Source organism: Leptonotus elevatus, chromosome 10 (genome assembly GCF_054856555.1).
Source record: "Leptonotus elevatus isolate MCC_2025b chromosome 10, RoL_Lele_1.0, whole genome shotgun sequence".
Lineage (NCBI taxonomy): Eukaryota > Metazoa > Chordata > Actinopteri > Syngnathiformes > Syngnathidae > Leptonotus > Leptonotus elevatus.
In genome coordinates, this window is record NC_141248.1 from 25096636 (window position 1) to 25121573 (window position 24938).

Below are 24938 nucleotides of genomic sequence, written 5' to 3' on the forward strand. Positions count from 1 at the left end.
CGCCTCAACTATTCTTCCCTTTCCTCGCCCTCTTGCATTGTTCTCCTTTTCCTCCCTCATCTACTCCTCCTCCATCACGTTTTCTCCCCTTGCCTCTTCCTCTCTCATTGTGTCCTGCTTTCTCTTCTTCCTGCTCCTCTCGCTCCTCGTCCTCATCCTCTCTTCTTTCTATTTCAACTCTTTGTTCTCCTCCTCTTCCTCTTCCTCCCACTCATCCTCATTCAACTTTTCTTCCCCCACCTATTCTCTCTCTCTCTCTCTCTCTCTCCCTCTGTGTTTCTCTCTCCCTTTCTTTCTCTCTCTCTCTCTCTCTCTCTCTCTCTCTCTCCCTCTGTGTTTCTCTCTCTCTCATCTTTTTTCCCAGCGTGTCGGCATTCCTCTTTCTCATGATGGACGTGACCGTCGATTGATGTTCTGCGATGATCTCCAACCCGAAGCGATCCACGGGCGCCATCTATTGGCGTCAGTTTGCCATTGCGATGGCCGACAAAGCTGAATTTCACAGACAAGCTGGACGAGACCGACTTGTGGCCTCGTCGGCAGCGAAGGCGCGGATCCCACCAAATATGCAAATCGAAATCTACAGGCGAGCCAAGGCAGCACTTTGACTGGATGCGTCACAAGGCAAACATTTCCGCTGCAGGTGTGAAGCTTTTCACCCGCTCGCATTGGAAAGAAGATGAATGATATAAAAAAAAAAAGCATTTCAATAACAGCATTAGCATGTTAGCACGCGCGAGGTCCACTCTCGTCCTTGGCCCCGAACGTCGGTGTCGCTTCAGTAGATAATCCGTGGGGCCTTTTGAATTTCTGCCTTTTCACGCCACATTCACACGCGCGGCCGCCTTTTCATTTGCTCTTTTGTGCGCCGCACAATGAAGGCGCCGGCTGAAGCGCCGCCGCCGACGCCGCCAACGCCGACGCTCCTCCAAAACGCTCCCCGCCACCCGCCCGCCTTAAAAGAAGGTTGTTGTTTTTTTTAATGTCCTGGCTGTCTCCATCTTGACTTCCTAAAAAAAAAAAAAAAGCCCGGGGCGCCCGCATCTCGCCGGCTTTAACAAGCGTTCATTTTGTTCCTGAACCTTAAAGTACACGCGCACTGAAAAGCGTGCACGGGACTGAAAAGTGATTTGATCGGCGGGAAAAGTGACTTTTAATGAAACATTGAAGGTGCGTCGATATTGAATATGATGCCATGCGCAACATTACAGATAAAGAGTTGAAATGTGATACGAATGTGGTACATTAGAGGCGAACGCATCCTGAATATGATGTCATCATGTTGACTTTGACGTAAATACGCGACTTGTGTAGAAGAAGAAATGGGATGTTCAACAATGGCGGCTTTGGAGGTACGTACTTCAGATGCAATCTGGCAGACGCGACGGCGGCGTAAAAAAAACAGCTGCTCTCCACACGCGTCACACTCTTGAACCTCTGACATCACAATCTGTCAACCGCACGCTGCAAGACTTGGATTTTTTTTTTTTCCATCCCACTCACTCCAACGTTTCCACGTTTGCAAGATCTCGCAACCCGCGACACTCGAAGAGTCCAAATGTTTGCGTCTTTACAGACATTTGAGTGCTGCCGCCTGCAATAAAATGCCCTTTAACAAAAATGTCATTGTTTTTAAGTTGTTGCTCTCTTTTCATCTTTAATATCCGTCGTATAAATGGAAGACCAATAAAGTAAGAATTTCATTGTTTTTTTTTTTTCATTGCTGAGCGCGACCACAATGTTTGAACTGCGCATCTTGAATATTAAATATGACACACTGGAAGTGTAAGTATCATGTAAATATGCGACATTAGAAATCATATGCTACGGCATTAAAAACAAAGTAAATATGGAACTCGAGATGCTAAATATGATGTCAATTAGCATACTTTAATGCTTTAACGAATTCGTCACAAAGAAAAAACATTCTGTGTTAACAATTATCCACCGTTGGGTACTCGCGTACTGGACTACTACTCAGTCAGTACTCGGTCTATTGGTCTGAAAAGTGGTATCAAATATCCTTAAAGTCAGCATGACACATTACATATGCATAGAACATTAAATAGGATGCAAAATATGCCACGTTAGCGGAATAGAAATGAAATGGGATGAAGACGGAACATGTTCGATGTACAGAACATTTAGAAACTGAGATGCTACTTTGGAGGCGGAGAACGTGAAAGATGATGTCAAAGTGCGTCGCTACACAATGAAATCAAAAATCAACTTGGGATGTAAATAACGACACGGGGGGGGCGGGGGGGGGGCAGGGGGGCGACGTCAAGCAAGAGATCCGATTGGTCGTCAGCAAGACAAATCAACTCCGACCCGACCAATCGCCACCACAACAAACTGCAAATAGGAAATTGACTTCCTGTCAGAAGTGTGAGATATGCGCCACAAAACACACACACACACACAACGCAACACAACAGGTACACACAAGCAGGGGCGGGCGTGAATTACGTGCCGCCGCACACTGATGTCTATATATTTCTTACACGCACACACACAGTTGCATTTTTTTGGTGATGTGACTCATGACTTCCTCTCAAACAGGAAAGTTAAAGCCTTTGAGTTGAAGGTGCTGTTCCGGCAAAAACGGGCAGAAAAACGACATTTTACGATTAAAGTTGCATTTTTCCAACAAAAAGGTTGTTCTCATACTTCTACCAGGATTTAAAACGTCTTAATATGATCAGACACTGTCATATGACTTCTTTTTTTTTTAAGTGGCAATGTTACTGAAATGTGATTTTTTTTCAACATTATTATTATTATTATTATTCTTATTCTATAACATTTGAGCAGAGGCACGTGCCGCCCCGGCGTCCCCTCCGGCCCCGCCAGTGCCGACATGTCAGTATTTCCATGCAAAGTCATCTTCTTCTTTTTTTTAAGAATAAAGTCATATGTTTTTATTCGAGAAAAAAGTTTCAATAAAAGTGTTTTCTTCGGAGAAAAAACATCTCAATATTTGCATAATATTTGTTTTGGGAGAGGTGACATAACCTGGCCTAAGTTTTTCCGATTTTTTGTTGTCCTTAAGCGATGCGAGGCGGGATCAGACACCTGCCGCCCGGTCGGGAACTTGAAAACATCTGCCGGGACATCTGGCCGCTTGCCTCTCTGTACTAAAGATGAAACGGGTGACGATGATGACGACGAAGGTGACGATGACGCTTGCTCACGCCATCGGCCGAGCCGGCAAACGCGGCGTCCCACAAATGGAACAAGAGGACGAGCAGGAAGAAGAAGAAGGTTGTTACGTTCTGACTTTGGCGTCCTGCGGGAGAAGAAAAATGTTGCTGTGCTGCGGGGGAGGTGACCCCGTCATCCGGGACGACCCGCATGTGTGTCACCATACGTCGGCGGGTGGGTGTGCGTGGCCCCCCCCAGGCTCCGTCCTTGTCCCCCCAGTGCGAACTCTGATCTGTGGCCCTCGGTGATGCTACATGACGGATGTTCCTGCTGCGAAACGACGCTGGCACGCTGCGTTTGTGCGTGCGTGCGTGCGTGCGCGCGTGCGTTTGCGCGTGCGTGCGTGCGTGCGTGCGTGCGTGCTTATTGTTCCTGTTGTGTCGACTTAAATGTAAAGTTTAGGTTGACAATTTTGCAGGGTTTTTGCCACATTTTTAAGATCGCATATTCCAAACAAAATGTTTTCAAGCATGGCTTCTTGAGACTTTTTTGTGGGTCTTCCCGTAATAGACATGGCCACCAAATTTCAATTTGATTCATCAAACTGGAATTTTCAAACTCTAATATAGTCACAAATTCAACCTTTGAAAATGGCCCAAAAAGCTGCTCCAAAGTAAAATGTCAGACTTTCTGTGTCTTTCGGGGCGTGGCTTCTTGAGAATTTGGCGTTTATGTCGTCCGACTCGAGATAAACATGCGCAGCCGATTTCACGTTGCTCGGTTCAACTGGCTTCAGCGCTTGATTTTTCAAATTCAAATGCATCAAAAGATGAAAATGGAAATGACGGATGTGCCTGCCAAATTTGACCTTGCCAAGTCAAACTGCCGTTGGGGGCTACATTTCCAAAACATGGCGGAACGTGTGTGTCGAGCCAATTTAGGGGGTCTGCCCTTACTTCCTGCTCCCCCCCTGAAAAAAACCCAAAAGTAGGCCAGTCTGATTTTGTAGATGTGACAGATTGCTTCCATGGCCATGGTGACCTTTGACCCCAGTGCATGGTGGGAGATTGCACCCCAAGGAAGCCAAGTGCTTTAGAGGCGATGCTGCCCATTAATCGGAATTGATTGATTCATCTTCTCAGGGCCGCAAACGGAAAAATCGACGGGCGCAAACGTCGCTGTGATATTTGTCACATGCTAAATGCAAGCAATTTATCCGTGCAGGTAAAGATATGCAAATGAGATGGTTGCGGTCGCAAATGGAGACTCTTGGCCTGCCCTCGTGCCGTCTGTTCTGTTTTGGTATTATTAATCAATGCGAAGTATTGAAAGTCATTTGAGAACCAATCGATGACATTTCCGACAAGTGTCGTAAAAATTCCCTCGTTCGAATTTGTCGCCTCACAATTCAAAATCTGGACGTTTCTTAGCTAACCAGTGGAAACGGTTAGCTATGATGCATTTGACGAAAATTGAAAATAAATAAGTCGAGAAATAGACGACTGCAATAGAAAAGGAGCCGAGCTGTGTCAGTTGGGAATTTCCCGGCCGCAGTCCTAATGGTACATTTCAATCCTTCAGGAGGATGAAGTCCTCGCGCCGCTCGTACCTGCCGCGTGAGCGCTCGGCCCCTCCCTGGCGTGGTGCCGCCCGGCGTTAATGTAAGCCATGCGTTGCGGCCGTAATTCCATTTAATGCTATCGTCTGTCAAATCTGCTTAAAGATCAGCCGGCCGGGAAGCGACCCGACCGGCCGGCCCGGGCTGATGGCGGGATAATCCAATCGCGGCGGGACGGATCACGGGCAGCCCGCTCGGCGTATCGTGGCTCGGGAGCACCCGGATCTGGTTGCGTTCTGATTGGTTGCGGGTCGGCACACGATGTGGCCCGGCCAAAGAGTGACGGTCTCGCGGATATTATTGAGGTCATCTCAGCTCAGAATCTGAATGTTGGCCATTTGGGGCACGTTGCGCTCGTCGTCGTCGTCGTCGCGTCAGCTTTTACTCGACAAGCGAGAGTTTCCCGCTTTGGGGTTCAATCATTGTTGCGGGGCTTGATTACAATCAGAATTGAATGATTTGAATGAGACGATTCAAAACGCCGGCAATGTGAGCTTTGTCTGCTGCTAAGATCGCATGTTTGGTCAAGTGACGAAAGTCTCAAAGCAAAATGTCGGTCTTGTTGGTAAGACTGCACGACGTTAGCGAACATCCGTCCATTCGTACCAACAAGTATCCATCCGTCCGTCTGTCCATCTTGATCTGGTCTTGCTGGCCAGTTAAGCGGCTTGCAGGACAAATCTCATTGTAATTCGCCGCATGTGGACTAACGAGCTCCCGGACCGGGATTAGCTGCCCGTCTGCGCCTAATCCCGGGATCATCTGCCTCCACTTCCTCGTTCCTCTTCCTCGACGCTCGTCCTCCTTCGCAGAGTCACGCAAGCTCCGGCATCAAAACGCGTTCGTTGTCATCGTACAAATTGGACTCGTACCATCTGTGTGGTATTTGAGCTGCTTGAAATGTTTTGTAAAAGTCATGTGAGAAACTTTCAAACGCTGGCCTAACACTAAACCACCAGACCGAAAATCGAACCCCAACCCCAACTAACAGCCAAACAGCCTTAAACCAAAACTTTTCACCTTCATGCAAATCTAAACGTAAAAAAAATTAATAAATTAAAAAAACCATGGCCTGAACCTCCACACCACAAACCCAAACACGCTAACCCGAGTTTAACATTGTCTTTAGGGTTAGCACAACATTAATCTCACTGACCTTCACTATCTCACTTAACGTAATCAAACCTACTAACTTCAACCAACACAACTCACCCTAAACTAAACTAACCCAAAGCTTCAATGAAACCTTAACTTTAGCCACTGGAATCGGATTCATTGATATCGTATTACTAAACTATCCCACTCATTTTAACCAAGCCTGCGCCCTGCTAACCCACTGACCTTAACTAGCTCTAATTCCTCATCCTAACTCGTAACCCACTAACGCCGATTCCTACCCTAAATCGTAACCCACTCACCTTAACTAATACACTTACTCACCCTGACTCTATTTGACTACTGATGACTAACTTCAAGCTACTAACCCAAGACGCAACCCTAACTGAGCCTGAGCTGCGGTCCGTTGAAAGCTCATCACTAACCTAACTCACTTATCCCAACCCCTCCCTTCACCACGAACCCAATAACCCGAACTACCCTAAACATAACAATTACAATCAACTAATCCCAACGTAAAATAATCTAACACGAATCCACAATCCTTGTTACCAAACAACCTAAACCAACTAAAGCCTAAAATATTTCCAACTAATTGTAAATATATTCAGGATGTTGTTGTCATTGGTATGGAAAAGAAAGACTTTCATTCAGCAAAATGTCATGAAAGACATCGCAAGGATCCAAAAGTGGAAATATTTCCGCAACGTTGTGTCGCGTTTTGTTGAGAGCGCGCGAGCGAGAGAGCGAGCGAGCGATGATAATAAAGCGGCTCCGACGCGAGAGCAGACGTGTTTGTTTGGACCGGCGCCTCCTCCCGCTGCGCCGGAAACCCTTTGGGCGGAAAACCTGATTAACTCGGGAGGGATCGTTGCGCTAATACGTGGCAAATAAGTGGATTAGCGGAGGGTCACCGTGGATTAGCCGCCCTCTTCTTTGTTCCATCCCGACGTCTCCCCGCCCCAAAAAGCGCTCCTCCTAATCTGCTGGAAATCCTGTCAAGCAAAAGGCTGGCGGCCAAACGGGGAGATCCCCCGTCGCCCCGAGACGGCATCGTTTGCTCGGCTGGCCGGCCGGCACATTCTTCAGGTGCAGTACGTCACGCGGAAGTCGTTTGAAAAGGAAAACCGCAACAAACTGACTTGGCCTGCCATTGTACAAAGGGTTGTTGTTGTTGTTGTTGTTGTTGTTGTTGTCGTTGTTGTCGTTGTTGTTGTTGTTGTTGTTGTTGTTTTCATCGTTTCTGGGTCACGCAACTCTACCGAATGTATTGTTTCTTTATCTTTCCTTGTTGTTTTTCTGCGGTGCCGACAAGCACAAGGTAGGGAGAGACCGATTATCGGCCGGGCCGATCATCAGCGCCAATATTCGGCATTTTGACAAATATCGGCCATTTTGAAGAATCATACACCCAATAAGAGATCCATTTAAAAAAACTTCAAATGTACCTTTTCAGAGATTCTGCTTCCCTCAGTTTTTGTTTGAAATTAAAACTAAGATAAGTTAAAAAAAAATGTATACTTGTACTTCCTATATTTTGAAATTTTGCAAAACTTGATTTACTGTAGAAAACAACAGGGAGCTATTTACTTACGTTTTTATTTGACTTATTTGATCCCTGAACATTTTGTTTGATTTTTAAAACAAAGATGTCTTTAGACTCCAATATTTAACACTAAAAGTTGGTCAATAAACATATTCTTAAAAATGGTTGGAGTTTGTATTTTCAGATTTTGATGCCAATATTTTCCCTCTTAGAAAATAAATATCGGCTCCAAATATGGAGTATTGGCGTCCTTGACTACTAATCGGTATCGGCCGTGAAAAAAACATCAACAAATGTATCTCCAGCACAAGGTCGCTTTAGCGCCACCAACTGATATTGTCTTTTTCCGCTGCGGGGAAATCATTGTGACTTGTTGATGGCCGGATGTTGTCAAGCGTGCTGCTGCCATCGAGCAAGGGTCGTATCGCACACTTTTGCTTGCGTCGCAAAGCAAAAATAATCATCCCAGCGACCGCTCGCAACACTTGTAAGTCAAGGCACTCGTATCTCAGAGCACCAGGGTCGTGCAAGTATTATCAATAATGCTCGATATGTTAATCAAACAGGAATTTTCCGAATTTTTTATTTGGAACTGATTTTTTTTTTTTTGCTTGCTTGAAATGATTTTTGGTTTTCCTTTGAACCCCAATAACTTCACTTTTTTCTAATCTTCCCTGAGTTTGTATGTCAAATCAAATTTCTCCATTGAAATGAATTGAAACACTCCTAATCTGTCCCAGTCCCCTCAAATGTATTTTAACAGAGCAAAGTGTCTCGTATAACCATAAAAAAAAGCGGTGCCACTGTCTCACCTACATTTTAAATGTTGTATCTTAGTGTACGGTTTATAAAAAGGAAAATGAAATGCTACTTTCTTTCTCCGAAAAAAAAGCCAACTGGACTTCAATTTGAAGCAGGCCGAACCCTGCTTAGCGTACGATTACCTCCTGGCTTTGGCCCGCCGCCCTCCTCCACGCGCTGCCTGCTCGCCGCTCGCCCACATAAAACACCGAGCATCAAAAGTGCGTGTTGCCGTGACAACCGCCCCGCATGAACCCCTTCCCCCCCTTCATCTTTCCATTCACGCCGCCTATCCTAATTGGCCGGCCGGTGCTGGCGGGTTAGAGGGGTCGCCTGGCGGATGAATGCCAAGGCGTCCGCTCAAACGTGGCCCCCGCTTTCATCGCCGCTTGCCTCGGCTGAAGGGACGCCGGCGGGGCGGATAATTGGCGGGCGGCCGTGCGCTCCCAAGGACCCGGCGGAGTCTTCGCAGCATGCCCACGAGAAGGCAGCGTGACGGGCTATCATTTGCTCTACTTCACATACAGAAAAAAGAAAAAGGAATAAATGCCTGCCGGTTCGAGAAGACGCCAAAGGTGGCAGCTGTGAGTAAGCAACAGGTAGATTGCAGGTGATTGCGGTCACTCCCGTTTGTTTGGTGCCACAAGAATCAACTCCAATGCGGACGTGCAAGCGTGACAAGTATCTTGAATAAATGGCACTTTTGACCCAAAATGGCCGACCACCTGTGAATTTCACATCACAGGTTCGAATGAACTGCCACTGCCGTGGATCCTGCCTTGATGAGCAGGTACACTGGATTCCGCGTTAATCAGATAACCTGGTGCCGGATGCTGATATTTTCAAACACAACTCGGGGTTCAGCAGTTTGAGCAAAATGACTTAAAAATTGCATCTTTAAAACAAAATGGCTGACTCTTGTGTGTTTCATAGCTTAAATTATAGTTTGATTTTTGTGGGTCCGTGACGACGGACACGGGTGCTGGATTTCGTGTTGATTGGGTACACTGGTGCCGGATTTTCTAACACCATAAGCGTATCATGCGGGACAAAATTCCTGACACCTTCAAACCAAAATGGCCGACCCCCCGTGCATTTCAAGTTATGTTCTGATTTCCGTGCGTCTCGTCAAGATGAACGTGCCGGATTTGATGTCGCTCAAAGGTTCCAGCGAGCGAGCGACAGCATTGAAGTCTAATATTTATTTTGCGGCGTTCATGAGGAGCTTAGCCCGATTAGCGCTAATGTTTGCTAAACCCGAGCAAGCAGTCGCCGTCGTCAGCATCGCGTTGAGCGACAGAAAAAGCTCAAGTTGTTTTTTTTTTTTGTCCTTTTCCCCAATATTGGCTTAAGAGAGCACGTCCATTGTGGGCTGCTCGTTAATTAGCGAGCGCGGCCTTTAATTGGCGCCTTGTGACCGGTGCGCTAATCCGTCAGCCGCCGCCCATTTTCATTGCCGCCAACAACATTTTAATTGAAGCGAAGAAAGGGCAGCTGGAGAAAAAAAAAAAAATTCTCCTGCTCGAGTACTCGCATTGTGAGACATTTGGAGACAATAACATTGTGATTTTGCTGCAATAAACATAATCCAAACAATGAAAGTGACTTTAAGCAAAACTCCCACTGCTAACGCTGACCAACAGATTCATGGTAATGCTAATGCTAAGTGTAATGCTAACTCCTATTTCTAACCATAAACACTAATAACCACTAATGCTAACCCGTAATGCAAATACTACACCAACCACTAATGCTAACTGTTACCCGTATTGCTAATGCTAATCCCTAATGCTATCCCGGATGCTAACTGTAACCCTAACTCCTACTGCACACAACGCTAAATCCTAATGCTAACCCTAAACTGTAATACTAATGCTAACTGTAATGCTAAGAGGAAACCTAGCCGTATTGCTAATCCTGAACGCTAACCTCAGCCTTTTTTGTTTTTTTAAGTTTTGGTGCTTTCTGTCGTCAATTACAGAGGAAACCGTTTCACCTTTTTTTGTTCGCACCACGAAGCGTCCTCATTTTCTTTCTGCAATGTAAGTCGCATCAGGTGTCTTTCGCATCAGGTGACTTTGCGCAGATGATTGACGCCATCGTCATCCACCACAACAACACCGACAATGGGTGTCTTCTTGTTTCCATGGTGACACGTCTCCTCTGAGGACGGTGACAGGTCAGCACCAAAAGGTTGACACACCAGGGACGCACACACGCACACGCGCACACACGCACACGCACACACACCTGCTTATATCCCCCGCTGACATCACGCACACACCGCCCCGCGTTCATCAGCTCCCATGATGCCGCGCTAACCTAGCGACCAGTCCCGTGGCTAACTCCCCCGCTGCGCCCGCGCTCTCATTCGACGGCTTCCCAGGTGTCCCCCCGCCACCCCCTCCTACCCGACTCCCCCGCCGGTCGCTGGGCCATCTGCGGCATGGACGCCATCAGAACTCACTGGGAACAGCTGGCGGGCCGGGACCCGTGCCAGGGACCGGCGGGGAGCGGCTTTGGGCAACACGCTTTTAGATCACGACGACACGCGGTGCGAACCTCCAGCATGTTAGCGTGTTATAATGATTATTATATTATTATTCAAATTTCAATGTCAGTTAATAGTGTCTCAGCAAATCCTGTTTTGAAACCCTCATTTTGAATCATAACCTGCTTGAAGCTCGACACCTTCATTTCGAACCCTAACTTGACATCCTACCTTGAAAACCCATACCTGTCTCAAAACCCTCATTTGGAACTCCAATCCTGGCAAAAAACAACAACCAAAAACCTTCATTTGAAACCATAACTTGAGACCCTACTTTGAAACCCAGAGTCGATCTTCAGACTTTAAACCCTAACCTTATTTATCAACTCACTGGAAATCTGAACCCTCCACCTTAAAACCATACTGTGAAATCTTTAACAATGGATTGAAAGCTGTCCACCCTTACGACTGGATTGAACACTATTTCGTAATGCAATATTAACTCGAACCCCTCATCTGAAACCGCATCATCTGAAACCGCAACCTCTCGACTTGTAAACTTTTAAATGGCACGCTCGACCGTATCTGCTTGTTTGCTCATTTTGATCTTTGTCGACGTAAAAAAAAAAAAAAAAAAAAAGACCCACTCAAGTCTGAGATCTTAATTAATTTGAAACTTGAACTTGAAATATGTTTTTATTTTTCCTCTACCAGAACATCATTGCCACATGTGAACACGCACACACACACCTAAAGTGGCCTCAATCTCCTCCTTTGCTGCGTTCCGTGCGAAAGGCCGCAGCAGATAAACTGCAGATGTGGCGTTTGGCCAATTTTGCGTGAAAGTGGCTTTGAAAACAAAACGTCCAGAAACAAACAACAGACCTGGAAATAATCAACCCACCTCTCTCTCTCTCTCTCTCTCTCTCTCTCCTTCTCTCTTCATCTCTCTTCATCTCTCTCTCTCTCTCTCTCTCTCTCTCTCTCTCTCTCTCTCTCTCTCTCTCTCTCTCTCTCTCTCTCTCTCTCTCTCCTCTCTCTCTCTCTTTCTCTCTCCCTCTGCCTCCAGGGGCGGTTGCGGGGCATCGCAAGAGCTCCCCGCAAAGCTTGTCCACATCACAGCGAGCGATCACTCTGCCACACAAATAGCACAACGCGGAATCCGAGAGGAAAAAGGGAGGCGCTTCCGCCGGGAGGAATCACCTCTCCTATCGGCGGCGCTTTTATCTGCCGGCTAATGAGCATCAGCAGCATCGCACACGTGCGCGCGCGGCAAAGAGTGTTGGTGAAGGCCGCACTTTCGTCAGCCCATCTCTCTCTCTCTCTCTCTCTCTCTCTCTCTCTCTCTCTCTCTCTCTCTCTCTCCTCTCTCTCTCTCTCTCTCTCTCTCTCTCTCTCTCTCGCACTCTCTCTCTCTCTCTCTCTCTCTCTCTCTCTCTCGCTCTCTCTCTCTCTCGCTCTCTCTCTCTCAGCGAGTGTCCCACTTCCAAAAGCGTGGACGTCCGCTTTCATGGTTACGCAACGCCGCCGCTGCCAGTGCGCGCGCGCGCGTGCGTTCCTTCTCCAGCCTTTGAACGCGCTCGAACACTGCCGCCTCAAATGACTGCGTGCATGCGCGCGCGCGCGTGTGTATATGAGCCATTATTAGTCAGTAAGTGATTTTTTTTGCGATTTTTTTTTGCAAAGTAAGCAGCTGCCGGGCGAGGAAAAAGATGTTAGCCTGATGCTAGACCTCCTCCAGCGCAGGGAAACGGGCCTACTCCACTTCCACTTGCTATTAGGGATGTTCCAGAACAAGTGTTTTGCTCTACTCAACTCTTGAGTGGCCACCGATGCCGATACCAAGTACTGATACTTTTGGTACATCAAATGTCCCCAAATAAACAATAACAGATCATTTTAAAGAAAGGCATACGTCACATATAGCATTTTCCCTTAAAATTGCATGAGATGAATGGCAATTTTCTATTCTTCTAATCTCTTGTTCCTGATCATAAAATGGCCACAAATGGTCTAATTGTAATTGACTTCTGTGGCAAGTACCGATACCTTGAAATAAGGTTACAAATTGGCTTGATACAATACCTGGTATCAGTACTTGCTCATCCCGATTTCCCATAAAAATATGTTTACTGCATGTGCCGTATATCGCTGCTGTCAGCCTGAAAAATATGAAGTTGGTAAAATACAATTTTTTTTCAAAAATCCATATCATTATTATTATTATTTTTATTAAATTTATTAAATTAACAAATTATTGACCGAGCTAAAGTTTGGAACTCTTTTTTTTAGGATGCAATGTTAATCGATGAACAAATATGCCGTTTTTTGGCATCTCCTGAAAATTTGGAAGTTTCAAGGTTTCGACCCGATGCTAGCTCTGTTTTTCATACATTTAGAAAAAAAATAAAACATAGGACTGCACCGATCACAATTCCCCAATTTATAAAAAGTTGTCAAAAGTAAAAAGTCTCAAACTTGCCGTTTATGCTGATCCTGTTTTCCTTCAATGTTCTTATCTTGTTTTCGTACGTCATTGAACATCGTAATCATGATAATAACAATAATAATGTATATTCCTAATAATCATGTGACATAATCCACCTGTGACTTCAGCACACTGTGAGTGACCTTTGACCCCAATCAACTTGTGACCTCACCAACCGTTGATAACATCACATGACATCATCAACCTGCGACATCATCATGCAGTTGTTGGAAATACAGAAGGCGGCGCCGAACGTTTGCGTCAACAATCACGCACGACTTGCGTCGAAATCGCAAATGACTTTTCGCTGCGCCTGCCGTCAAATTGTGAGGCAGCTTCGTCGCGACGACGGTCGCCGTCGATGGCGCCGCCCGGAACGCGGGCTTGCGCTCCAACAAGACGATCGGCTCGCTCGCTCGCTCGCCTCGCTCGCTCGCACGCTAAAAGCTCTCGTAATGGACGCTAATGCTGCCGGCGGCTGGAACCCGCTCCGCGCCGCTAATGTGTCCACTTCCTGTCGGGGGCGAGTGCGTGTGGCGGGAGAGAGCATCGGGATGATGAAGATGAAGATGATGGGGGGTTGCAACGAGGTCTGCTGAGAGTTGAGCCAACGACATCAGGAACAAAATGGAGGGATGATGTTGCGTGTGTGCGTGCGTGCGAGCGTGCGAGTATGTGTGTACACTTTTATCTGCCGCCCGCATCAGCCCGAGTGAGATTTTCTATCTGCGCTCTTCATCTTCATCATCCTCACTTTGTTCCTATCCTCTGCACATCAAAGCGCACACTCGTACGCAAACACACTCTCACACATACACGACAAAACTCTCTCACACACAAATACACTTTGCATACACAATCTGAGACGCACACCCATTCACACAAATATATTTCACAAACACACAATTTCACACTCGCACACATCTCTCTCAAGCTCAAACAATATTCCACCCAAACACACTCTCACACACAGGTTTGTTTTCCCCTTTTCATAACACACTCACTCTCAAACACACTCACATCAACTATCATGCTCTCTTACTCTCACTCATATGCATTCGCTCTCACACACGCACTCTCACATACTCTGTCTTTATCACAATCTCACACGATCTTTCACTCCGTCTCACATTCTCCCTCTCCCTCACACACTGTCTCGCACACACAATTTCTCTCTCTCTCTCTCTCTTTCTCTCTCTCTCTCTCTCTCTCTCTCTCGCTCTCTCCCTCTCTTTCTCTCTCTCTCTCTCTCTCTCTCTCTCTTTCTCTCTCTCTCTCTCTCTCTCTCTCTCGCTCTCTCCCTCTCTCTCTCTCTCTCTCTCTCTCAGGGTGTGACGTGTATGTTAAATGTGTCGTTTGAGTTTTTATGCAAAACAGCCAAGAACTCTTTGGACTTGTCAATAAAGTTTTCCTTTCAAGGATATCATCCGCGCATATTCATACACGTAGCATGCGGCTAACGCATGTGTAGCGCCTCAGCAGATGGCCGCGCTTCCTGTCCGGGGGCACGCGAGCGGTCGCCGGTGCTCTTAATGCTCCTGGTCGGATTACGGTGATAGGGCCCGATAATCTGGATTATCGTCCGCGGGCCTCCCGTCACATGTGAGCGCGCTTCTTAATGCTAGCGCGCTAAAAGAAAACAGGAGAAGATGGAGGGGTGTTCCTTGTTTGCGTGTTCCTGTTGCCACGGCGACAAATTAATGTGTCACAAATGTTCTTTCTGAACACAATTCTACTCGTTTTAGTCCTTCTCGCGTTAAAATGACACGAATGGCGGTTGGATGGGTGCCTTTTTTACAAATGCATTTTTATTTGATTATATTGATTTTCCATTCAATTGTTAACCCAAACAGCAGCACCCATCCAACCTAAGACGTGCGTGCGTGCGTGCGTGCGTGCGTGCGTGCGTGCGTGCGTGCGTGCATGTGCGCGCATAGTCAATAAAAGTAACGCGTGTACATCAGCAGCTCATTTGCATACGAGCTGGGCATTTTCATTTTATCATTTAATTGTCCACTGATTTCTACTCTCGCACGCACACGTGCAAAAAGTACAATTAAATCAACGGCCGTGTCTTCTAAGCAACATTTCTACTTCAGTGCATTCATTTGCCTAATCAACTTTGACCCCTACCAGATGACGACCTCTTCAAAAGTATTTCATTAAATATAATACCATAATATATGTCATAATTCAGCCTATTAATCAAGTTAGCCGTACAGGACTTGTTAGCATCACAGTTAGCTGCTCTTAATTCAAGTCATCTGAAAATTGGAACGATATGTTCACGATATGTTCACGATATGTTCGCGATATGTTCGCGATATGTTCGCGATATGTTCACGGTCCAAGAAATACACAAACAAAGCCCATCAAGTCACATATCAAATCAAAGGCCGCAACGAAAGCTTTCCAGAACTGCAATTCGATTTGCAAAATGTCCTTTGCATGCTCAGCGATGAACAAAGAAACACGTTTTACACTTCAACACTTCACCAATTACACATGAAAGAGATTCAGTAACATGGTCAGAAAAAGAAGAATCCACAAACAACCGAACATATTGATTGATGCGTGTAGTCTGTAATGTTTTGTAGATGTGCAATTGTTTTTACAAGATTGCATGACGATGCAAAAAAAAGTTTTAAAAAAGGACAAACAAACCACAATGAGTCGCATCAAAGCCTGTGACGAGTTCATTTTTTGTGATGTCCTTCTAATTATGACAAAATATCTCATATATTAATATGTGACATATAAACATATTAAATTAATTATATATATATAGAGAGAGGGTTTTCTTATATATATTTATATATATATATATAAGAGATACCAGGTCAAAATTGTACGACCAGCAGACCCTTTAGAGTCCCATATCAATTTAAAGACTGTGACGAAAGCATTCTAGAGCTGCAATTAGTTTGACATTTCACCGTTGTATGTTGACGCAACCATCAAGAAACATGTTTGTCTTTAGCCGACGCGTGGTCGTCGGGCTGACAAAAACGCTAACGAGCGCCAACCCAATTCCAGTTTCCCCGACCCTCCTCCCCTTGTGGATCCTTAAGTGGAGCTGATGGAAGGTTGGACCGGCCCTCATTTGCATAATTGTGATGTTAATGCGGCGAGCCCAGGGACTTGATTGTGTTGCATATTGATTGCATTGCGCGGGGAATGGCGGCAATCCGATGAGATTCCCGCCGTCGACACTCGCAAACTCGGTCAAAGCGGGCGGCGAGGAGGAAACTCACCGTTCTCGGGGTGCTCCATCTCGCCGATGCTGCCGTCGGGCGTGGTGCGCTCGTAGTGGTCCTCGGGCAGCGCCAGCGGGCCGACCCGAGGCCCGGACGACGACTTGGAGCTGGGAGTCTCCGACTCGTCCAGCCCGCTGTCGTAGTAGCTGTGCTGGGACGAGTCCTGCGGGTCCTGCGGCTGGTTAGCCGTGGAGAAGGTCACGCGGCGGTGCGGCATCTGGCAAGCAGAGGCCGCGCGGCTACGTTATTTACGGCATTATCCGCCGTGGCAAAAATTGATGACAAACCACAAACCACATCAAGTCACTATCGTATCAAAGGCCGCATCCAAGGCTTTCGGGATCTGCGGCCATTTTGGGAGGAAGTCCTCATATTGACCGATAAACATCAAACCACAAAATGTCCATGAGGTAAAAATCAGCAAACGACAAACCACATCGAGTCGCATATCAAACCAAAGGCCGCGTTGAACGCTTTTGGCATCCGCGGTTTGTTTGATGAAAAAATGACCAAATAACGTTTTTGTTTACGTTACGTGAAAACATCACCGGTCTCTCATAAATGGGATTACGTGAAAGATCTTCAAACATGACACCACATCATGTTGCATATCAAATTAAAGCTACTTACAAAGGCTGACTAACGAGATGCCTTTTTAGCCAATTTATGCTACAATGTTAACAACGTGTCAAAAGTGTCAAGAATGTCAGAAACTCACAAATCAAATAAAAACATCAAGTCTTACATCAAATCAAAGCCAGTGACGAAAGATTTCCACATCTGCAATGATTTTGTCAATATGCACTCAAACGTTGACGCAATGACTCAATTATTTTTTCACATCCGTGGAATAAAGTCACAAATCACACAAAATCCCGGCAGATGATTTACTCCATGCAACAACGACAACAAGACAATTGCACACATTTAGAACTTGAATTGGGAGCCATTGAAAACATCGGGTGACCCATCCAGCCAATCGGCGTCCGAGCGGATGCCTGACGGGAGCCATTTTGTCTGCCCGGCTATCAATCGCACGCGCGAGAGTCGACTTAAACGTGCCGGAAGGCCACTCGGTCACGCGACGTCTTTCCCGCCGCGTTCCAGTTGGCACGGCGGACTTCATTTGGAGTCCAAATGTCATGTGAAGGCGACCAGTTAGTTTGCATAAGAGCAGCAGGCTGAAAACAAACTTTGACGCTTCATTGACTTTGTCTTGGAGGAGGAGGAGGAGAAGAAGGCGGAGGAATCCGTCTGACTTGATGCTTTTATAATTAAAATACAATTAGCTGTCCATGTAGCACTGCAGGACACGCACGCGCACTGAGCCAGACGCACGCGCGCACGCACGCACGCGCGCACGCACGCACGCACACCTGAACAAGGCCAGACAGATAAACAGCACATCCCCGGCTGGCTCGATACTCGGTTACCATGGAAACTGGTGTCATCCCAGTCAGGACCCTGAACCGCTTCAAACGGCACCAAAAAGACTTGTTGTGCTTTTGTCCAAATGGCGAGCGTCCACAGTCCTCTGCCTCTGTGGGAAGGTGCGAGGGATCAAAACGCCGCAGGCAAATGGCCACACCTCCCAGGATCTGACGGAACCAGGATGATTTCAAATGGCAGCAAAAAAAAAAAAATCACAAAAATGCGAACAAACAAATGTGATTTGTGTTGTTTTGGTTTTTTAATCAACTTTGACGAGCAAACAATTACGAACAAACGTCGACAAAAGTTGACCAAAAAAACACTTCTTTTCAGACTGACACCAGTTCAAGTACTCATGAGTCATCTCCAATGTGATACCCGATATGTTGAAATGAGGATGGGCCAAATTTTCAATGAAAAATAAAATGTCCAGTAACGAATGACAAAAAAAATGTCCAAAAGAAAAGTGGATAAACAAATGTCGTTTGCAAACAAACAGAAACGCTAAGTAGCAACATCGCTAACCCAGTGGAGTGAAGCAATAAACGTTTAAGTGGTACTTCACTAACATGTTGCGTAACAAAGATCGAGTAACATGAGTAACGAATGTTCAGCTCAAAAGGTCAAGTAACAGAATTTCACAAAGAAACTTCGAGTAACATACGAGACTTTCGTTCGGAGTGACCGAAGTTCAGTGACAAATGTTGAGTAACAAGCAATGTTGGTAACGTTACTTCAAAAATGGGATTACTTATAGTTACTCATTACTTGCTTAAAAAGTAACTGACTTAGTAATTGAATAACTTTATGGTAAAAGTAACTTTTTATATCAAATAATTTGGATTTGTATTTTTTTAAATTATTATTATCATACATTTGTTATACAAGGAATTCAAACGACGTCCATGGCAGGCTATATAAGGAGTTTTCATTTATTTTGGTCAAATAAATGCCTCACTTCATAACATATATAATAATAATAATAATAATAATTCCTACAATTTGGAAGCGCCATTCAAGACTCTCAAGGACACTGCACAACTGTTAAAAAAAACAAAAAACTTCTACAGATTAAATAGAATTGTGACTACGGAACTAATAAATGATCAAGAAAAGAGCAGCGTGAGTTTTTCGTTTGGATTTGAAACGAGTCAGGGAGGGTGAATTGCGCTCAGATGGATTGATGAGGAGGAGGATTGGCGTCGTGCTGATGTACTTTACGAATAGGAATACAAATGAAATAAAATACAAATTAAATAAATACTGGGCACGTTGAGGCAATCTGTCGACCGTCCGAGCCAATCGAGTGTCGGGGAAAGAAATTTGTTGAAATAAAATCAAGTCACAAATGGTCCGTAACAATTGCAACGGAATGTCAAGTTCACCAGCAAATGTTGTGTAGCGACAAATGTTTCGTTCCAAATGTGCATTTGGACCCAAAACATGGAGTAACAAACGACTTCCGTTTGTACTTACGCTTGTTCCGTTTTGGACGAACACGTGCAGAGGAGAGAAATTTGCTGACAATTCTGCAACTAAAATCAAGTGAGACATTTCCAGTAACAAACGTTGAGTGTGACGTTGCTCTTGTTGCCGTCAACATCTTCGCACCAGGAAGCGAACGCAAACCCCCCGTGGCGGCCGGCGATTCGGCGCTCCCGCACACGCGCACACAAACACACGCGTGTTAGTGTCAGATCAGGATGTGTCGGAGCGTGTTATTAATAAACGCTTCCTGCTTCCTGTTTCCTGCTGCGGGGTGGAAATCGGCGCTCGGTTATAAACAGCCAGGCGCACAAACGAGCAGGATTCCTCGCACGCCTGAGAAAAATCTAATTTTCCCGGAGTCTTGTTTTCTAAGTATCTGTACTTTTACTTAAGTACAGAGTGTGAGTACTTTTCCACACGCATGCACGCACGCTGTGACAAATCCTTGTTTGTTTTTGTCCCTTTTGTACTTTTGTTTGTTTGCCGTAAATAGAAGTCGTCGTCTCCGCCATCTCAGCGCCGCGCACATCACAGTCGAGAAACAAAGTTAAAAAAAAAAGGAACACCACAACCTCGCAGTCACCTCGGGAAGCCTTCAGATTCGGCGACGGCGCCCACACGCGCCCCCGTTTATGTTGGTCTGCCACATCGCACCTGCTAACTGCTACCAGCTAGCATACGATTGCCCAATTGACTGGATAAAGTGTGGAAGTGCTGGTGCTTCCCTCTAGTGGTACGCAAAAGAAGTGCAGTTCAGTTGTATATTGCGTTTAATGTCTAGTAACCTTCTCTTTTAATTTTTTATAATCTGGTATGATTTGCATTTACATATTATGTGCACTATATTTTGATTGAATCATGATTTAAGTCGTTTTATGATTAAATGCAACGTTTATGCATAATAATATAACTTTAAAAGTCTTGTTTTGCACAACAAAACAAAAATGTTTTTCTAACATGCACTGCTTGCACTAACAACAAACATTTGACTCTGATTTGATGACCGTGAAGCGACTTAAAAAAAAAAAATCGGACATCCACCTTTTGACAAAAGGGAAGTGCGGCTTTTCACATTAATCGTTTGGATTACTTCTGTGGAAGTCGATACAAGTTGACGCTGCGGGAAAAAAAATGTGTTTGGTATCAGCAGACGTAAAGCAAATCCCTGAAAGGGAAAAAAGAAAGTTTCATTTGCTTTCGCTATAAGCAAAGGAGAAATCAAATCGATTAAGACGGGGAATCGAATTTTTGTGAAAGAACGCAAGAAAATGGTGGACGCCTCCATTTTGAGGGCCTAATACGCCACATTTGAAAACAGCAGAAGCTGAAATGACCCATTGAAGACACAAAGAGGAAGTAGCGGAGGAGGAAGAGGAAGAGGAGGAGGAGGAAGAGGAAGAGGAGGAGGAGGAAGAGGAAGAGGAGGAGGAGGAAGAGGAAGAGGAGGAGGAGGAGGCCCGCTGATGATTAAAAAGCAACCACGAGAGGAGAAATGAACGACGCCTCGCCGGCTGTTTGTCAGCCGAGACACAAAGCGGGAGATAACACACCGCCGGGGTGTGTGTGTGTGTGTGTGTGTGTGCGTGTGCGTGGGCGTGTGTGTGTGTGAGAGAGAGAGCTCCTCATTACCTCCCTGTGTGGGAGATAAGAGTGTGTGAGGCTGCATTGTGCATGCTTATAAAAGTGTGTGCTTATCAAGTATGCGTGCGCACACGCACACAGACGGCCAACGTCGAGAGCTGCGACATCCCATAATTCCGCACGGCAGCGCCACATCCGTTGGCGCGTACGATGGATGAGGAAACACAAAAGAAGATGGGCCGCGCCGACTCAACGTTCTTTTGGAAGGCGTCCACGTCAGAGCAGTTTTTCGTCCACGTTCCGGCAAGTTCAAGGACTCGCAAAAGTACTCAAAGGACGGCTACGCATGTTGACGCCAGTAGGGGGCGCCAGCAATTTGTCTCACATACAAAATTCCAATTTGGTAACAATCGGACAACATTTCCAGATGGAGTTTGTCTTTGACGTGCAGGTGAAATGAACCTAAAATGGCCGCTTTGAATTAAAATGGCCGACTTGCAGGCGTGGCTTCTTGAGACTTTTTTGACCCCTGACGGACGCGTCGACCGAATTTTATGTTGCCATGTCAAACTGGCTCAGGGCCTGAATTTCTGCCTTTCTAACTTGAGACGCCCTCCCAGCCCGTTTAGGCAGCAAGCTAGTCAGGCCTGAAGTGACTGCGCTTGCTAACGATGGAAAAATCCAGAATGGACGCCCTCGAACAACAAACAATTCAAGTTTACAAATCCTTCACTTTTCAAACAACAGCAGCCCTTTTAGGCAGCACACCAGTCAAGTGTCATGTGCTGCTAATGATGGACGAGATCAAGAACCGAGCCACAATGGAAAAACTGTCAACACAGAAGATTTCGACTCTCCCCTGCTTTAATAACAGCAGCCCGTTTAAGCAGCAAACAAGTCGGGCCTGAAGTGATGGTTGCTGTTAAAGATGAAAGTATCAGAAACGGAAAAATCAACTGTCATCAACAAGATTACACCACGTTCCCTCTATACTAATAGCAGCTAAAAGGGTTGCCAACCAGCAATGAAAAAGACAAGTAGGGCCTGAAGTTCTGGTTGCTGATATAAAGATAGAAACTACTGGGAATTGACAGATTGGTACACAACAGAAAGACTATAAATACCGTCACTTCTTTCACTCTTTACTAATAGCAGCTAAACGGGTTGCAAACCAGCAGTGAAAAAGCCAAGTTGGGCCTGACATGCTGATTGATGATGGAAAAGGTGAGAAATTGTCCAATCGGTTCATCACTTAACGACCTGATCTGATCTAAAACGCCGACTTCCTCCCTCGCTACCCGTTTAGTCACATGAGCGCACGTGAGCGCAGCCGGCGGGAAGCGGCTTGAACGTCGGTTGCGGACTTTTGAGGCGGTAGCGTTAGCATTAGCCGCTTTCATGTTGGCCCTCCCTGCCGTTCTTCTTCTTCTCCTTCTTTTCTTCATTTTTTCTTCTTCTCCTCCTTCTTCTTCAGAAGCAAATTCAAGTTCGGAAACCTGAGAACGGGCCAAGAAAATCCTGCGAGCTAATCAGGCCAACACGGGAAAACATTCAAACCATCCGAGTGGAAGTTTAGCAATTATTTGGCTTCGCTGATGAACCGTGATCTGTGTGTGTGTACGTGAGTGTGTGTGTGTGTTTGTGTGTTTTAGGAGTGTGCGCTTTGCGGAGTCTGTCATCTGCATTCAATAGTGTGTGTGTGTTGAGAGTGACATTTTCCGCACGCACACTCACACAAAACAGGTCAGCTGAGTCCATCATCTGCTTCCAGAGTTCAGTAGAACGCCAACATTTGTCTGCCCCGCAGGTGTGCGCGCGTGTGCGTGTGCGTGCGCTGACACTTGACGTGGCAATCCGATGAACTCGCCAGCGACGCGCACACACAAGTGAGAGCGGAAAAGAAAAAAAAAGCCGTAAATCTCTTTTCTCCGCTGCTATTTTTCAATTTGCTGCCTGGCTGCTCAAACGTCCGGACAGAACCCGAACGCAGCACCGACCGCGGCTGACGGCGAGGCGGGCACAAAAAAAAAAAGAAAAGAAAAGGGACGGATGGCGACTCGGCGCTTTTTTTGTCTGAATGTGCGCGTTGGAGAGCTGCTGACGCTTCGCCGTTGTCAATCAAACGTCACAGGTCTCCTTTTGTGCATCTTCTTCTGCACACACGCACGCACGCACGCGCACACGCACGCACGCGCGCACGCACGACAAAGCCGCTTAAAGCAACGCTATCAGTCCAAAGCAGCACTGCAGGTACGGCGTTTAATTTAATATATGCAACAGTCATGTTTCTTTGTGCTACTGTTTAATCCACGAGAGAGAGTGACAGACAGACAGGACAGTGTGTGTGTGTGTGTGGGGGGGGGGGGGGGTCCATTACGTGCTTTGTGGTTTAGCAAAACAGCTATCACAACACGCTAGTAATGTCCAACACTGCTAGCAATCAGATAGCGTCCCCAGGCTAATGTAGCTAGCACACAACAAGGTTATCACACTGAACAAGAAACAACAAAATGATGAAAAATAAACATTGAAAAAACTTTTTCATGGAAATACAACAATATAGTTAGTTTTTAATCGATATCTAACTGAAACCAAATGTTATGTTTGTAACTGTAATGATAGCGAAAATGTAATCCATCTATGTCTGTTCTTGATTTGACAAGGAAAGCATCACTTAAGCACTTATTTTGTTTTTTGTTTATAATGCTTTACAGAAGGCTATGCAAATTCAAGGAATAACAACAAAGCTACTTAGCCATCAGATAGCATTCATAGGCTAATGTGGCTAGCCCACAGAAACCAGATAGCATCAACATGCTAATAAAGCTACTCAATAGCAATCAGATAGCATTCATAAGCTAATGTGGCTAGCCCATAAAAAACCAGATAGCATCAACATGCTAATGTATGGCAGCAGGCCGCTAGCAAGCAGTTAGCACGTGAGGTCATGTGACACGCTGAGGAAATGAAGCTTAGCAGAAAGTGATGTGAGGCTTGAGCTTAAGCCGCGTGGGGTCAAAGGTGAGCGTGACAATGAGAACGCGTAACAAACACACACGTGCGCGACAGGATAGAATAACAAGACGGATCCGATTTGATAGCCTCAAGGGTCAAAGGTGAAATTCCCGAAGATGGAACAGAAGAAGCTTTTGGAAAGCTCGAGCGTTGAAAAGTCAAAAGTTTAAGCCGCCTTGTCACGTGAATTCATCACGTCAACACAAAGACTAACAAATCCAAAACTAGCAATAAAAGAAAAGATGTCAACTTTTTTAAATTGGGAAATATTTACTCTTATTTGAATTTTTTGTTGAACAGTTTCCATCGGCCGCTAAAAAGAAAATGTGATTACAAATATGATTTGACGTACTGCATTCCATACAATTCATTTTACATGATTATTTAGTTTGATAGATGTTGAATTGTCTGCACTGCATTGCTCATTTACTAAAAAGAAGACAAACTGCAAATGTTACACTTCTCTGAAAAAATGGAAGCTGTTACATATTTAATATGTATTTTGATTCGTAAATTCTTTTGAATGTGCGCTGACGTGTTTATTTGCAAACGGATGATTGGAACGATTCACGTTTGCTGTTTGCTTTAGCAGGTCGGCGCTAATCAAGCGGACGCTTAATCGCCTCGAGCGGACGGCGACATTGACGTTTGCCCATTCAACTGTGGAAATGGGCTTGTTCTTTTTTTTTATTGTAACTTTTTTTTTCAGGCTGGGGGAGCAGGTGCACCAACACTATTGGGGGGGGGGGCATTTGGGAGAAGCGGTCTATAAATCACGCAAGCTCGCTGCACGTGTGCACGCAGGTGTGCGTTAACACGTTTCCATACGTGTGGATAAAAATAGCCGGTGAGGGGGGGTGGGGGCAGGGGGGAGGGGGGATTGCGCTCGCAGGAGGTCGGGTCGATTGTGTGGAAACAATAGAGGACGGAAAAGCAGACAGTTTGAGAGTGCTTGCAAATTG

General features: G+C 45.7%; 1 protein-coding gene across 5 annotated transcripts in view; it reads right to left on the reverse strand.

Moving 5' to 3' along the window:
* The window catches only part of LOC147167764 (protocadherin-1-like), a 98011-nt gene that overhangs the window by 28477 nt on the left and 44596 nt on the right, over positions 1-24938 (reverse strand). For 4 of the 5 annotated variants that reach the window (XM_086086879.1, XM_086086876.1, XM_086086878.1 and 1 more), the window contains exon 4: positions 16459-16678. The exons of the other annotated variant lie outside the window; for it this stretch is intronic. In XM_086086879.1, the coding sequence (XP_085943005.1) occupies positions 16459-16678 (220 nt within the window). The remainder of the gene's footprint in view (positions 1-16458; positions 16679-24938) is intronic. 5 annotated transcript variants of the gene reach the window in all.